The sequence below is a fragment of the Marmota monax genome, unplaced genomic scaffold (genome assembly GCF_021218885.2).
Source record: "Marmota monax isolate L192 unplaced genomic scaffold, Marmota_monax_Labrador192_F-V1.1 WCK01_AAM20220418_F8-fsc00132, whole genome shotgun sequence".
Taxonomy (NCBI): Eukaryota; Metazoa; Chordata; class Mammalia; order Rodentia; family Sciuridae; genus Marmota; species Marmota monax.
Window position 1 is genome coordinate 5,465,587 of NW_026695199.1, and position 17,427 is coordinate 5,483,013.

The following is a 17,427-nucleotide window of genomic DNA, read 5'->3' on the forward strand; positions in this document are numbered from 1 at the left end:
TTCTTTCATTTTTTTCTTTAGTGTGCTGTAGTTTTTGTTGTAGAGGTCTTTCATGTCAATGAAAATTGATTCCCAAGTATTTTATTTTATTTTTTTGAAGCTATTGTTAATGGGGTACTTTTCCTTATTTCCCTTTTAGAGGATTTGTCACCGATATACAGAAATGCATTTGATTTATGGGTGTTGATTTTATATACTGCTACTTTGCTGATTTCATTTACCAGTTCTAGAAGTTTTCTGGTGGAATTTTTTTGGGGGGTCTTCTAAGTATAGAATCATATTGTTGGGAAATAGTGCTAATTTGAGTTATTTTCTTATCTCTATCCCTTTAATTTCTTTTATCTGTCTAATTGCTCTGGCCAGTGTTTCAAGAACTATGGTAAATAGAAGTGGTGAAAGAGGGCATCCCTGTCTTGTTCCAGTTTTAAGAGAAAATGATTTCAATTTTTCTCCATTTAGAATGATGTTGACCTTGGGCTTAGCATAGATAGCTTTTACAACATTGAGATATGTTCCTGTTATTCCCAGTATTTCTAGTGTTTTGAACATGAGGGGTGCTATATTTTGTTAAATGCTTTTTCTGCATCTATTGAGATGATCATATGGTTCTTATATTAAAGTATATTGATTTGATGAATTACATTTATTGATTTTCATATGTTGAATCAACCTTGCATCCCTAAAATGAACCCCACTTGATCATTGTGCAGTATCGTTTTGATTATATTTTTAAATTCAATTTGCCAGAATTTTATTGATAATTTTTGCACATCTTTTCATTTAAGATATTGGTCTAAAGTTTTCTTTCTTTGATGGGTCTTTGCCTGGTTTTGGAATCAGGATGATATTGACGTCATAGAATGAGTTTGGAAATGCTTTCTCTTTTGCTATTTCATGAAATAACTTGAAGTGTATTGATATTACTTCTTCTCTGAAGGTTTTGTAGAACTCAGATATGTGTCCATCTGGTCCTGGGGTTTTCTTGGTTGATAGGCTTATGATGATGTCTTCTATTTCACTGCTTGAAACTGATCTGTTTAAATTGTATATAGCATTCTGATTTAATTTGGACAAATCATAGAAATCAAGTAATTTGTCAATGCCTTTGATATTTTCTATTTTATTGAAATACAAGTTTTCAAAATAATTTCTAATTATCTTCTGTTTTTTTGTAGTGTCTGTTGTGATATTTTATTTTTATCACATATGTTAGTTATTTGAGTTTTCTCTCTCCTTTAGTATGGCTAAGGATTTGTCAATTTTATTTATTTTTTCAAAGAACCAACATTTTGTTATGTCAATTTTTCAAATTATTTCTTTTGTCTCAATTTCATTGATTTCAGCTCAAATTTTAATTATTTCCTGACTTCTACTGCTTTTGATGTTGGTTTCTTCTTCTTTTTCTAGGGCTTTGGGATGTAATGTTAAGTCCTTTATTTGTTGGCTTTTTCTTCTTTTAAGTAATGAACTCCATGCAATGAATTTTCCTCTTAGTACTGGTTTCATAGTGTCCCAGAGATTTTGATATGTTGTATCAGTTATCTCATCTGTCTCTAAGAATTTTTTAATCTCCTCCTTGATATCTTTTGCAACCTGTTATTCATTCAGGAGCATATTTAGTCTCCAGGTATTGGAGTAGCTATTATATATTATTTTAGCATTGATTTGTATTTTCATTCCATTATGATCTGATAGAATGCAGGTTAGTATTTCTACTCCTTTGTATTTGCTAACAGTTGCTTTGTGGCATAATATATGGTCTGTTTTAGAGAAGGATACATGTGCTGCTGAGAAGAAAGTGTATGGGCTTGTTGAAGGATGAAATATTCTACATATGTCAGTTAAGTCTAAGTTATTGATTGTATTATTGAGTTCTAGAGATTCTTTGTTCAGCTTTCATTTGGAAGATCTATCCAGTGATGAAAGGGGTGTGTTAAAGTCACCCAGAATTATTGTGTTGTGATCTATTTGACTCTTGATCTTGAAAAGAATTTGTTTGATGAACATAGATGCTTCATTGTATGGGGCATATATACTTATAATTGTTATGTCTTGTTGGTGTATTATTCTGTTGAGCAGCATGAAATGTCCTCTCTTGTCCCTTTTGATTACCTTGAAGTCTATTTTATTTAATATAAGGATAAAATCCCCTGCTTGCTTCCACAGTCCATGTGAGGGGTATAATTTTTCCCAACCTTTCACCTTCAGTCTGTGGATGTCTTTTCCTATGAGATGAGTCTCTTGGAGGCAGTGTATTGTTGGGTCTTTTTAAAAAATTGAATCTGCCAGTCTATATCTTTGAATTGGTGAATCTAGATCATTAACATTCACGGTTATTATTATGACATCATTTGCATTTCCAGCCATTTTTGTTTATTTTTGGTATTTAACTTGGTTTCACCTTTGATTAGTTTTTTTTTCTTTGAGTGTAATACCTTCCTCTGCTGATTTTCATTTCCTCCTCATGGAATATTTGGCCAAGGATGTTCTGTAGTGCAGACTTTCTACTTGTAAATTCTTTTAACTTTTATTTATCATGGAAGTTTTGAATCTAAAGCTTAATTTTTTTTTTTTTTTTTTTTTTTTGGATACAAGATTCATGATTGGCATCTTTTTTTTTTTTCCCCCATAGCTGGGTTTACGCTGTTCTAGGATCTTCTAGCTTTCAGGGTCTGGGTTGAAAGCTGTGCAGATATCCTAATTCATTTCCCCCTATAAATAACTGATTCCTTTCTCTTGTGGCTTTTAAAATTCTCTCCTTATTCTCTGTGCTAAGCATTTTTGTTATAACGTAACTTGATGTGGATTTGTTGTGATTTTGTACATTTGGCATTCTGTAAGCCTCTTTTATTTGGTTTTCCAATTCATTCTTCATGTTTGGAAAATTTTCTGATATTATTTCATTGAACAGATTGTTCATGCCTTTGATTTTGAACTCTATGCTTTCCTGTATCCCAACAACTCTTAAATTTTAGTCTTTTTATGCTATCCTGTTTATCTTGAATGTTCTGCTCATTATTTCTTACCATCTTCACTGTGTTGTGTGTCTGTGTGTGTGTGTGTATCCTCTATCTCCCTATTGAAATAATCATTTGCTTCTTGTACTTGCTTATGCAGCTCTTTATCTAAATGATCTTTTGCTGCCTGTATTTCCTCTCTTATATTATTCTTTATTTTACAGAACATTTTCATTATGTATATCCTGACTCCTTCTCTGTAATTTCTTCTGCTGTGCTGGCCATGGATTCTAATAATGTAGTATCTTGATTTGTTTTGGGGCACTTTCTTCCCTTGTTTTTTCATGTTGTTAGCACTGCGAATCTGAGGCATTACTATTTTATTCTATAGGCTTATAGTGCCCCTGCAGAGTTCAAATACCTCTCCTTTGAGGGGAAGAACAATGTTAACAAATCCCAATACATACAATATTCATACAACATTACACCAAATAGTTGCTATTAAGATATTTACAGTTTGGTTACAATATACAGAAATGGTGAATTCAATTATTATCTACAATATAAACATCGGGTTTGCAAAAGGATTTTCTGATTGTAGACAAAGAACCAGGGATGAGGTGTAGGATGATATGTTGAGGAGAAAGGAGGTGAGGATATAGAGTTATTGTATCATAAGAAGTGTCAAAGAGGAATCTTAAGAAAAAGGTTAATAACGGGAGAATAAAGAAGAAGTGATTTGGGGTATACAAGTGAGGGGGAACACAGAGGAGTACATAAAACAAACATATGAATATTAAGAAAAATAAAAAATGCAAAAATTATAAAAATAGGAGAAAAAAGGATATATGACACAACTGTGGTATACTATTCAGACATCCTAGTCCTCAGTATTCTAATTCATACAAAGTACTTGGTTTCACATATGTTGGGGATGTGTGGGTGGTAGGATAGAGAAGGAGGAGAGAAAAAAAAGCCCTCAAAGTAAGAAACAGGAATTGTTTTAATTGGAGATCAGTATATTCTCTGCTTCACTTCTCATCCAATAGGTGGGGTTGTCTGTTGTTAGCTAGAATCTCTGCCCTCTTGATGGTGAGGGTTATCAAGGTGGAAAGGTTGTTCTTGGGTACAGGCCACTTGGAAGTAGCATACAATACCTGCCAGTCCCTGATGGGAAACTGCACTTCAAGGATCTCTTTTGGGGCCCACCTGTGTGATGTGGGCACCTGGTCTTATCTCCTTATCTCACTTGTAGACCTCACAGTTCCTGGAACCTAAATCAGTCTCTAAACTGTATCTCACACACCCTCTCCCTTACTACTTCCTAATCAGGGACCTTTCTCTTCAGAGGTCTTGTGTGTTGTGCTCTGCAGGATGCATACCTGTCACAGAGAGCTATTTTGTACTGAGAAGTCACTGTGCCAGGTTAGTGGCTGCCAGTATAGGGTGGTGTTGGTATTAGAAAGTATGGGTACTTGGCTAGCTCATGTTCTGAACTGGGAGTTTTCTGAACCAAAGATAGTGATGAAGTTGACCCAAGATAGAGGTGGTTGCCTTCAGCGATGGGGTGTTGGGTTGGGTGGCAGGAGCCAGGCAATGGCATTGGGCAATGTGTGCAGAGATGAGCTCTGTGTCATGCAGTGTTGTGACTGTCAACTGTTTTCAGAGCCTGTGTAATGTCCCCAGGTTCAGGCAGGCTACCGCATGTGAGGGGCTAAGGCAGTGGCTGCAGAGTCCCAAGATGGAGGCGACGGGGGAGCCCTGCATTGGTAGATGGTGGTCCACAGAGGAGTGGCTGCCAGAGTTCCTGTGTGTGGGTAGCAGCTGGTGTCCTTCTGGGAATGGCATCCTGGAATTCTGCGTGAGTGGGTGGCCCAGAGTTCTGCATGAGTGCTAATACCAGTTGTCCTGTTCTGGCACTTGGAAGTCCTGCGTGGGTAAGTAGTCAGAGTTTCTGCTCTGATGCTAAGGCCTGGATCCCTGAGAGGGCACAGCAGCTGTGATTCCTGCACATGAGCAGCTGTATGTAGAGGGACTCTATCTCATGCAGAGGAGCAGTATTCCAACTACTTGAGTCCCAGGTCATGGAGCAACACAGAATGCTGCCTCCCTCTGGCCTGCCATCTTGGATCCCCTCTCCAGAAACTAGTTTTCTGAAAGATCAACATATTATTCTCAACCAAAGTCCTAGAGAACAGATATTCAATTGGCTTAACAGCAAATGTATGTGTTTTGGCAATCAAATGAGCAAGTGGAATTACTAAAATTGTATTGTAATGGTTTAAGATCTTCACAACCATCTTGCTTAAAAGAAATTGCTTTTCTCAGTGGTATAAATTTGTGGCCCTTACTTTTCTTCACTCCAGCATTTGAACAATTACTCCCCTGAGAACTCAGACTACTATATCCCAGACCATGATAGGGATGTTTAGCTTCAGAGAGCTTTCTTCCATATTCCAAACTTAGAGGACACCTCAGGAAAACTCCCTTGGGAGACTTGGGTCTCAACATCATATCTTCCCAACAGAATAAACACAGAAATTAGGTACTGCAATGTAATGATGACCTAAATTTTCTTGTCATTTATTTCTGAGTACAGCCCTTTAGTTTACAATTGCAAAAAAAAAAAAAAAAAAAAAAAGTTCTGTCCACAAATAGGATAAAAATTCATAGGAAGAAACAGAGTAGTCTAAAATACTTTAAATAAATACCATGCTTAGAAAGCAAACATCGCTTGCCATACTGTTATGTGATCTCTCAAGAGTGCCCTTTTTCCTACATTCTTAAAGGCATCAATATATTGAGATCTTCCTCAAGCTTTATATTCAATAGAATTACATTGTTGCTTATGGTAAGTTCCACACAGTTCAAAAAGAAAATAAAAATTAGTGAAAGTTCTGAATAAACACTGAGACAGAGTACTGTAAGTGTTAATCAATGAACCCTTGATCATGAAAGATTCCCCCATTCAAGAGAGAGTGACTGTGTCAATAACAAGAGAAAGAGCATAAACAAGAGGAGGGCAATGAGAAGAGAGATAGCAGTGTGATTATGAAAGGTAGTAATAGTAGCAGGTGTTATTAATTACATAAAAAAGATTGGAACACTGGTCAATATCAGAAACACTGTCTTCTTTATCTTTATTATATAAAACAATGCCCCCTCAAATGACTGCTTCTCCAGCAATGATTATATTCTCAGACAATTTCTGTATTGTTTAAGCAGGTATAACACTTTTGTCAAATGACAAAAAGCCAAATATATCAATACTCTTAAAAATGCAAATAGTCACAGGCCTCATAGTATATCAATGGAAATTATTCAAACAAAAAAGTCAAATGAATGTCATGTGTGTTCATCACAGTTACTTATAGAATACATATTGGAAAAAAGTTGAATGTCACATATTAAGGAAAGATTTTAAAACTTATTCCAGTACATATCACACCATTACAATTACTTTATTTATTTATTGCATTTTATTTTTATTTCTTCATTTTGATACCAGGGAGTGAACTCAGGGGCACTCAACCACTGAGCCACATCCCCAACCCTATTTTGTATTTTATTGAGAGACAGGGTCTTGTGGAGTTGCTTAGTGCCTTACCATTGCTGAGGTTGTCTTTGAACTTGGGATCCTCCTGCCTCAGCCTCCTGAGCTGCTGAGATTACAGGCATGCACCACCACACCTGTTAATGCTTAACTACATTAATTCACAACATAAGTTTAGCTGGAGACCAAAAGGCAAAATATTGAATATAATAATGTCACTATTTTTGTGAGAAGAAAAAAAATATACAAAAATTTTCAATTTTCCACTTATATTTTATATGTTACTGTGTCAATAACAAGAGAAAGAGAGCAGTTACTACATGAGAGAGAGCAGATACTACATGTATCTGTTCATGTAGTTACATGAACAGAAAAAAAAGGAAACAATGATGCATAAAGCCCTGGGTTCAATCCCTAGCACCAGAGAAAAAATATAATAAAAAACAAATGAAAAAGAGAGAGAGACCATAATGAAAGCATTCAAATTTTAAAGCATTCAAATTTTAAAAAGCATTCAAATCTAAATCTGCGTATCAACCAAAGATCACCTAGAAGAATCTTTTTACATACACTTTCATGTTTTTCCAAATTTTTATATGATAAACATTTTTTTCCTTATAACTAATGTTGCAGAATGACAGGCACCTGTCTTTTTCAGGGCTTAACTATTTTTTAAAGGGTATATTTATAAAACAGTAGTAGAAAATTTTTGTACAGCACAGATATGAAGAACATTTGAGATGTGAGAAATTATATTGAATATATTGCTTTACATGTTGTTCTATCTTATTGCAATCCCAAAATAATTGCATATGTCACAAGGTCCAAGGAGTAGTGCAGTGACTGCTACATTAAAACTCATTTTATCAATTTATCTATATCAGTGCTTTTGAAAATTTCTTTTTTTTTCTTTTTCCAGAAGAGTTGTTGCAAAACAAGATTAGGAATAGAACATGTGTTTTTAGTTTGGAAGAATTTGGTCATTCTTTTACTGAGAGAATCATGAAAATAATATATTTAAAATGGAATGAAAAAGGATGAGTTTATGATTATGGTTTGAACAAGGTATTCAAAAAACTTTTGATGGGACAGTATTCCTATGTATAAAGAAATTAATTGCATAACTTGTTATGGAGTAGGAACCATCAAACGCTACTTCTTAAACATTCTAGACAAACATATGTTTTCTACAAATTTTTCATAATGTGAGTGAACTACTCAACAACTTAGCCAGTTCAATAAAAGGTCCAGAGGAACACCCACCAGGGTGCAACAATTCCCATTGGTCATATGAGGTGGTGATAAAGGGTTCTTCACAGCCACTTACACACAGTTCATTCTTGTGAAACTTTAATATCATTAACAAATTTCAGGGCAAAACATGATATTTATAAACAACCCAAATATATGATCACTCAGATATATGTATCATTCTAATGCAGTGAAAATGCTGATTGTGGGTCAATATAGTTCTGAAATGAACAAGTAGAGAACTGTTAGGATTTTTAGGATTATGTAGAAAAAACTCCAAACCACACTATTTATCTTCTGAATGTCAGTGATTTTTAACCTTCAGTTTTTATGGGATGTTACAGAGGAAAGCATTGGGAAACTCTCACAAATTATAAAGTGAGAAATGAAGTATTATAGACATAATAAATATAAACATGTAAAACAATCCCAGTTATAAGTAACTTTTGTTCAGTGCTCACTAGGAGGAAATAAGTACTAATAATTTCAAATTAAAAAGTTATCCAGATAACCTGCCTAAAATACACCTAAGTGATTTACTAGAAATGTAACAATGAGAATTGAAGACAAGTACTAGCTATAGTGTCTAACCAAAAAATTGATCTTAGTAATGAATGAAGTTATGAATTAAGAATCAACATATAATAATTTCTAACATCATCTCTCAAATTACTGTTTAATGGCTCTAGGTCATTTCTTCCTGACACACAGATATAAGCACACACAGGGAGACATATTATACAAGTAAGCCTAGTCAAACTTTTAGGTCATAATGCACATCTCTTTCCAAAGAAAATGAGTGTTTGGGTCAATTTAAGAATAGCATTGACATCAAATTCCTAATAATACATGATTTTTCTCTTCTTAATTTACATATCAATCATTTATAGTGTTTTCTGTTTGTCTTTTTTTGCAACATTTTTATTGGTGTATTATAGTTGTACCTAATGATGGGATTTTATGTTACATATTCATACATTTACACAATATAATAATACAATTTGGCCAATATAACTTCCCAGAAATTCTCCATTTTCCCCCACCTCCGTCCCATTGGTCCCTTTCTCAACTGATCTCCCTTTGATTTTCATAAGATTCATCCCATCTTTTTTTTCTTTTTTCCTCTCTAGTTTTCACATATGAGAGAAAACATACAACTTTGAGCTTATGAGTTTGACTTATTTCACTTAATGTAATGGTCTTTAGTTCTTTTTGCTGAATAAAACTCCATTGTATATATATATACCACATTTTCTTTATTCAGTCATCCTTTGGCAGACACCTAGGCTAGTTCCATAGTTTGCCCATTATGAATTATACTGTTAGAAAATGGGTATGCATGTATCACTGTAATAAGATGATTTTAATTCTTTAGGATAAACACTGAGAAGTAGTATACCTGGGTGATATGATGGTTCCATGCTTAATTTTGATGAATCTCTCCATTCTGATTTCCATAGTGTTTGTAGTAATTTACAATGCCTCCTCCAACTGTGAAAAACTACTCATTTTTCTCCATATTCTCTCCAGCATTTATTATTCTTTTTATTCTTGATGACTACTATTTTGACTAGGATATATTGAAGTCTCAGTATAGTTAGATTTTTCTAATTGCTAATGATATTAAATATTTTATCATATTTTTGTTGGCTATTCATATTTATTCTTCTGAGAAGCATCTGCTTAATTTCTTTTCCCACTTATTAATTGGGTTGTTTGATTTTTTAGTGTAAAGTTTATTTAATTCTTCATATATTCTAGATATTAATCTTTTGTCAGAAGGTAGATAGCAAAGATTTTCTTTTATTCCATAAGTTCTCTCTTCACAATTCTTATTGTTTCCTTTGGTGTGCAGAAGCTATTTAATTTGATGCCTTCCCACTTATTAACTCTTGGTATTGTTTTCTGACCTTTAGGGGTCTTATTTGAGAAAGTCATTGTATGTGCCTATATGCTGGAAAGTTGACCCTATGTTTTCTTCTAGGAGTTGTATTTACTCTAATTGTATTTCTAGGTTTTTGATTAATTTTAAGTTGATTTTTGTGCAGGATGAGAGATAAGGGACTAGATTAATTCTTCTGCAGTTTTCCCATCATCATTTATTAAAAAGGCAATCTTTACTCCAATGTATGTTTTTGGCACCATAGTCAAGGATCAGATGACTGTACATGTGTGGGGTTTTCTCTGTCTTCTATTCTGTACTACAAATCAATGTGTCTGTTTTTATGCCAGTAACAAGCAGTTTTTGTTACTATAAAAGTGGTATGCCTGGGTGATATGATGGTTCCATGCTCTGTAGTATAATTTGAAGACAGATATTATGAGGCCTCCAGGATTGCTTTTTGAATTTAGATTTGCATTCACTATTCTGGGTATTTGAGTTTTCCAAATTAATTTTAGGAGTGTTTATTTTAATTCTGTGAAGGACATCATTGGTATTTTCATTTGGATTGCATTGAAGCTGTATATTGTTTTGAATAGTTGGAAATTTTAACAATATTAATTCTACATATCCATGAACATGGGAGGCCTTTTCATATTCTTGTGTGTCTTCTTAAATTTCTTTCTTTAATTGTAGATGTCTTTCAACTTTTTTGTTAGATTTATTCCCAGGGATTTTTAGTGTGTTTGTTTTGTTTTGAGGATATTGTAAATGGAATTATTCTTCTGATTTTTTTCTCTGAAGATTCATTGTTGGTTTATAGGAAAGCTATTGATTTTTGTATGTTTATTTGTAATCAGCTATTTTGTCAAATTTGTTTATTAGTTCTAGCAGTCTTTTGTTGAAGTCCTTTGGATCTTCTATGTATAGAATTATATCAATTACAAACTATTCAATTTAATTATAGTTATATTAATGTAACTATTCAATATAATTACAAAGAGATATTTATTAATTCACTTATTTCTTTCCTACTTTTCTCTCTCATATCTCTTTCTCTTTCCTAATTTCTCTTCTACTGGTTTTGGAATTGGTTTGTTCTTCTTTTTAAAGAACCTTGAAATGAATACCTTTTTTATGTGGAATCATTATGATTTTTTTATACAGGCACTCAGCTATAACTTTCCTCTTTAAACTCCCTTCATACTAATCCAGAGGTTCTTATATCTTGTATTACTATTCTCATTTGAGTCTAAGAATATTTAAATTTCTCTCCTGATTTCTTCTATAATTCAATTGTTTTGGTTGTTTATTTGTTTCATTCAAGACAGTCATTTCAATATCCATATATTTACATAGGTTTAGTATGGTTTTGTCATGTTGATTTCCCATTTCATTCCATTATGTTCTGATAGGACATAATAAATTATATCAATTGTTCTGCATTTGAGGAGAGTTGCTTTGTCATCTTAAATATGGCCTGTTTTGGAGATGGTTCCATGAGAAGCTAAGAAGAAATTGTATTAATATTATGTTGAATGAAATATTCTATAAACATCTTTAAGTCCATTGGACTCATAATATTTTTCAGGTTCAAAGAGTCTTTACTGACTTTATGTTTCAATGACCTTGATAAACAAACTATTGAAAATCACCCAGTATTATTGTACTTATGTCTATCTGAGGCTTCAATTTGAGTAGTGTCTCCTTTATTTCATTAGTTAGACCCATGTTTGTGACTTAAATATTTATAATTGTTATATCTTCTTGTTAAATTATTGAATTTACCAGTAGGAAGTGACTATATTCATCTCTTCTGATTAATTTTGATTTGAAGTCTGCTTTGTCAGATATGATATTAGTTAATCCTGCTTATTTTGTGTTTCTCTTTGCATTATGTATCATTTTTATCCTTTTGCTTCAGACTGTGGCTGCTTTTATCTGTAAGGTGCATATTTTGCAAACAACATATCATTGGCTCTTTTTTTTATAATCCATTCTGACAGACTATATGTTTAAATTGGAGAATTGAGACCATTTATATTCAATATAATAACAAAGGGATATTTATTAATTTCTGTCATTTTGATTTATTTATGTTTATTTGTTCCAGTTCTCATTTGTTTAGTTACTCTTCAAATCAGATTTGTTCATTTTTGAACTCTGGGGCTTGTTTTTTATTTCTTCCATAGGAATCATTTTTTTAAATAAGTTCTGTTTTGCTGGTTTAGTTGTTATGAATTCTTTTACTTTTTGCTTATCTAGGGAAGTTTTTATTTCAACTTGATTTTGAAGAATAGCTTTGCTGTATATAGCAGTCTTGGTTGACAGTTATTTTCTTTTAGGACTTTGAACTTATTGTTCCAAGATCTCCTGGTTTTTAGAGTTTGTGCTAAGATATGAGAAGTGATTCTGATTGTCTTGCCTCTAAACCTGACCTGACAATTTTCTCTTAAGGATTTTAAAATTCTATTTTAGTTCTGTATGTTAGGCATTTTAATTTTAATGTACTCTAGAAAGGTTCTTTTTTGATCCTGTGTATTTGGGGTCCCATATCTGGATATATCCCTCTGAATCTGGATAGCTGTCTCATTCTCAAGGTTTGGAAATTTTTTTATTATTATTTCCCTTAAAAGGAAATAATTTCTCTTAGCCTGCCTCTCACAACCCTCCTCAATTCCAATGGTTCTTACATTTAATCTCTTAATGTTGTCCTAACATCTATATTCTGATCATGGTTACTTATTTTCTTTACTTTAAAACTGTCTGAATGTTCAAGGATGACCACTTTTTCTTTTATATCTGAGATTTTGTTCTCAGAATTATCTACTGTTTTATAGAGACTTTCAACTGGACATTTTCTTTGATTTATTTTGTCTTTCATTTCCAAGATTCATGTTTGGTTCTCTTTCAATATTTCTACCTCATTTCATTTTTAATTTGTATTCTATAGTAACTTCCTTAGTTCATTCAATTGTTTTTCTATGTTCTCTAGGAATTCATTGATCATTTTTATAATGAGTTTTTGAATTCTTTATCTGATATTTTATATAGTACAATTTCTTTGGGGTCATTTGTTGGTGAATTATGAACTCTATGTGGTTTAATATTATCTTGTTTTTACATATTTCTTGTAGACCTGTGTTGGATTTTACACATCTATTAGGGGTGAATATCTCTTCCACTCTATATAGAGCATTGTCTTTACTGTCCAAAGTGTCCTAGAATGATCTTGATTTCGACACCCTTGTAGGTGTGGTATTCACAGCTTTGCATTAATTCTCTCTGTTTTGGCTCTGGCAAGGGATTTCCATAAGTAGAAGCTACAAGCTCACCCCCAGCTGTTTCTAATTAAGGTCTTATCAATAGTGTGTTTTTTAATCTTTGTATTAAAGTATAAGCAGAGATTGAGTGTCATTAATTTTTATGTGGAGCAAGGTGAACTGTATTTTGTTTGAATTTATTTTAGCTGGAGACTTCTCTACCCTGTGAACTTGTAGTGACACTATAGATTTCCACTTAGTCACAGAATAGGGGGAAACAAATGATAAAAACAAAACAAGCAATATACAGCATTAAAATAAATAAATACTTGGATTCTATTATGGCTTCTACAACGTCAATTACTAAAAAAAAAAAAAGAAAGAGAGAAAAAAAAAAGAAATGGTGGGGTCAGCAATTTTTAATAACAACAACAAGGTGTAGATCTGGCATTAAATCAAGAAACAGGTGTCAAGGATGTCATCCACATAAGTAATAATTGCAAAAGTGTTAATGGTAGGAGCAGGAGATATATAAACCAGTTAGTTCCAAAAGATGGTAAAAATACAGTAAACTAAGAGGAATGAAGTGTGATAGGAAGGTAGAAAAGGGTTTGCAATTTTCAAAAGTGAACACAGAGAATGCCATAGAAATGTTGCAGGTGACAGTTATGAGGTTAGAGGAGAAAATAGGAGGAAAAAAGTAAAGGAGGAGAGAAAGAAAAAATAGATTTTGGCTATCAGCAGTAAAAGAGAGAAAGAGAAATAAACAAATGAAAACAATACAAAATGAACAAAAATATACAGATCAAAAATCCTAACCCTCAAAAGACAAGACAAGGAAAATAACTACATTTAAAAAAATGCTAAGAAAAAAAAATGTGGATATATGTCCATGAACCAAAGAGCCCTGAAAGAACACACACACACACACACACACACACAGAATAAGAAAAAGTAAAAATATTATTAATGATAAATGAAAGATTCCAATATGAAGCCCTGGTTAAGAATCCTAACCTAAATATTCCTTCTTCTCTTAGATGTAGCTCATTCTCTCTTGTATTTTCTACTCTACCCTGTATGCTGTTTCCAGTCCTCAAGAGTAATAGCAGCACTTGACACCTCCTATTCTGACCATTCCCTTAGGCACAACTGGCTACAGGGAGATTAAAAAAGGCAGTTGTCAGTCACTGACCCCTAGGGGTTGCACATTCACTTCCATCTGGGAGTTTGGTTTAGGAGAAGCCCCACCAATATTTGTCACAAAAGCAGTAAGAATAAAATTACTAGGGCTGGGGTTGTGGCTCAGTGGTAGAACACTGGCCTCACATACGTGAAGCACTGGTTTGATCCTCAGCACCACATAAAAATAAATAAATAAAATAAAGATATTGTGTCCATCTACAACTAAAAAAATATTTTTTAAAAAAGAATGAGGAGCTGGGGTTATGGCTCAGTGATAGAGCGCTTGTCCCCTCACATGAGAGGAACTGGGTTTGATCCTCAGCACCACATAAAAATAAATAAAGTAAATATAAAAAGTGAAAAAAAAGAAAGAAAGAATCATTTTCACTGAAGTGTTCAAAACAGTCAGCAAAATGAATGATCACCAACACAATGGCTGATCACCCAACTGTCTTTCTTTCCATTTCTTCTTAAGCTATGTATGGAGAGCCAGAGCAAAGAATGGGTTTTGTTATCCCCTTTATCCTTGTGTTTCTTTCTGAGCAGTTGGAGTGGCCTAAGACTAAAGCTGTTTTACATAAGTCTCAGCTTCCCTTCTTACTGGTATGACATAGGATGAAATAGGAAGAACTATCAATTGGAGCTTTGCCTGCACAGACAGATCTATGCACACCAGGATGGGTTGCTTCAGTGTTCTATGAGGGGGATTCTGATGGATGAGGCTTAGGTCTAATCACCTTTGTTGGGTGTCTGCTCTGAAGAGAGTAGATGGACACACACCTAGGGCCTGGCAGTTGCTGATCTCTGTAAGAAGTCTAAATCTCAGTAGCCTCCCAAGAATTCTATTCATTTGGCCATATTAAGGTGCTATTTCAAAATCCCAAATAAAATTCTGTGTGTTTTTGAAGAAAAGACACAGGATTTATTCTGGTCAGGGCCAAGGGAGAAGAAAGCAGACAGTCCTACAGCCCAAGACACTGAACACTGGTGGGGAGGCATCTTAAAAACAGAAAAACCACAAAGAATGGGGGTGGGAGAGGCAAGTACAATCATAGGACACAATTCATAAAGTGGAAAGCACCAAGTTCTCAGAATTGGCACCTTTTTATACATAATCAGGAAGCAAGCTTGCATTAGTTCCAAAGTTTAAATACATTGTGGTCGGTGTGCAAGTGGGTGAGGGTAGAGATTTCAGCTCTGTGTGAGTGGGCTCATGCAGAAAGGGGGACCAAGTCTGCACAGGATGATTTGTCTGAGCAAAATATACTCAGCCTGACTTAATTTTCAAATTAGCCCATAACAGAAGGGGAGGTGATCCTCCACACATTCTGAGGCCCCCCGGCACAGTTTTCCCAGGCATAGTCCCTGAGTGTTTCCACGCCTATATTGTCAGATTCTCTACCCACTGTACCTGGTCATATGAACCACCAGTCTCAAAGGAGAAGGAAGTTGTGTTCCCACTTTGCTTTTTTGACTTGATTCCCCTGGAGTAAAATCTTCTCTGTGCCTTTTTACTCCCATTTAGCTAGGTATACACTAGGCCACACAGTAGGCATTGCAGCAGTGTTCACTCTGATCTCCCAGTTCTAGCAGCAGCTGAAGTACGGCCACTTCAAGATCACTGCACCACATCTCTCCCCAACAAGTAAAGAAACATCATTTTTTCAATTATCAGTGCACAGTGCAGCCTCTGGATCAGCTAATTTCAGGCTGCTTTTCTGACCTCAGGTTTTTTTTATATCAAACATGTCCACTGTATTTCTCTCTGTAATTTTCTTTCTTTGTGGTAGACAGCACCATTACTACTACTACAGCCACTTCCACAAATACTTTGGTTCCAATGTAGTATTCTTTGTTTAATGAATACAAACTTCTGAGTCTCTGAGATACTCTGATTGTACAATCTTAAATTTTAGTGAAATCATTCTTTCACCTACCTCACTAAGAAGCAGTATTCTCACTGCTTGTATTTTGAACCTTGGAGGAATTAAGAAGGCAGCCTTCCTCTAATCTGACATCTTGAATCCCCTCCCTGTTGAACTTTTTTGATGGAGCAAATGTTTTCTTCACAGGAAATGGAAGAATTTGTACAGAGTTCTGGAGAAAATGGTATTGTGGTGTTTTCTCTGGGGTCAATGGTCCCTAACACGCCAGAAGAGAAAGCCAATATAATTGCATTTGCCCTTGCACAGATTCCACAAAAGGTAAGAAAAAGTGACCGTTTAGTGAACAAGTATGTAAAAGTCTGTTAAACTTTATAAAGGGTTTGATTAATGAAGCATCCTTTGTGAAACATAAACCTATCATGATACATATAAATCATCTCAGAAATCATGCTTTAAACAAAAATATGTGTGGTATTTCTAAACAGTAGAGAGTGTTTAATTCATGTTAACATTAACATTATGATTATAAAGAATATATTTTACAGGTCTATTGTGAAAATTTAACTCTAAGGTTATCACACCATTTACACAGATACCACATTCTTCCCTGCCACTTCTTCCTTTTCCCTGCAGGATTCCTGAGGGTACCATATACAAAGCAAATGTTATCAGAAAGCTACAAAAAGTTAACTCATAACTGGACCACCACAATAATAGTAAGCAGGTATTGAAAAAGGCTAAATTTTATCATGATTTTAGATATCCTATGCAGTACCTTGTTCCTTGCTTACCCTTATTTAAGAAGAAGCTTCTTGAAATCCTATTCTACCTCATCTCTGGCTCAGAGCATTGGAGTCTGCCAAACATGTGCTGAACCTCTGAAACTATGAGTTCAAAATACCCCCATAAAAAAGCATAAGTTTTTTTAATGAATTGTTCCTGGAGTTTTGAGGAGAAATGCTACCCAGAGTTGAACAAGCCTGAAACCCTGACTCCAAATTCATACTAAGTCACATGTATTTGTAGAAAAAGAAAAAAATAAACAGCTTGCACTAATGGACAGGATCCTGATAATTTCTGAAGAAGGAAAATATTAAAGAATGTGTAGAGATTAGTCCTTCCCTCAAAGTGGACCCTGTCTATTATGAAATGTGCCCCAAAGGACATTGCTTCTAAAATATCAGATTAACACATTCAGAGTTAACAATATCAGGAAGAGTCAAACAGAAGCAAGCCTAGCATGGGCTGAAATTCAGGAGATGCAGCTCCATGAAATGCTTTAATACCACGTTTTCTACATACAGAATACTCTTGTGATCTTTGTGTGCTTGCCATATACTTTGTAGTTTTCTATCTGATATAGTCTTCTCCTAATCACTCAAGTGTTTTTCTTTTCTGCAGAACTAAAGTTACTTTGCTATTCACATTACATATAGAAGCTAAGCACTTA

At 34.2% G+C, this 17,427-nt stretch overlaps 1 protein-coding gene across 1 annotated transcript in view; it reads left to right on the plus strand.

Annotated features, from left to right (window-relative positions):
• LOC124082291 (UDP-glucuronosyltransferase 2B15) overlaps window positions 1-17,427 on the plus strand; it is a 31,933-nt gene that overhangs the window by 5,401 nt on the left and 9,105 nt on the right. The window contains exon 3 of the mRNA XM_058574053.1: window positions 16,164-16,295. Within this exon, the coding sequence (XP_058430036.1) occupies window positions 16,164-16,295 (132 nt within the window). The remainder of the gene's footprint in view (window positions 1-16,163; window positions 16,296-17,427) is intronic.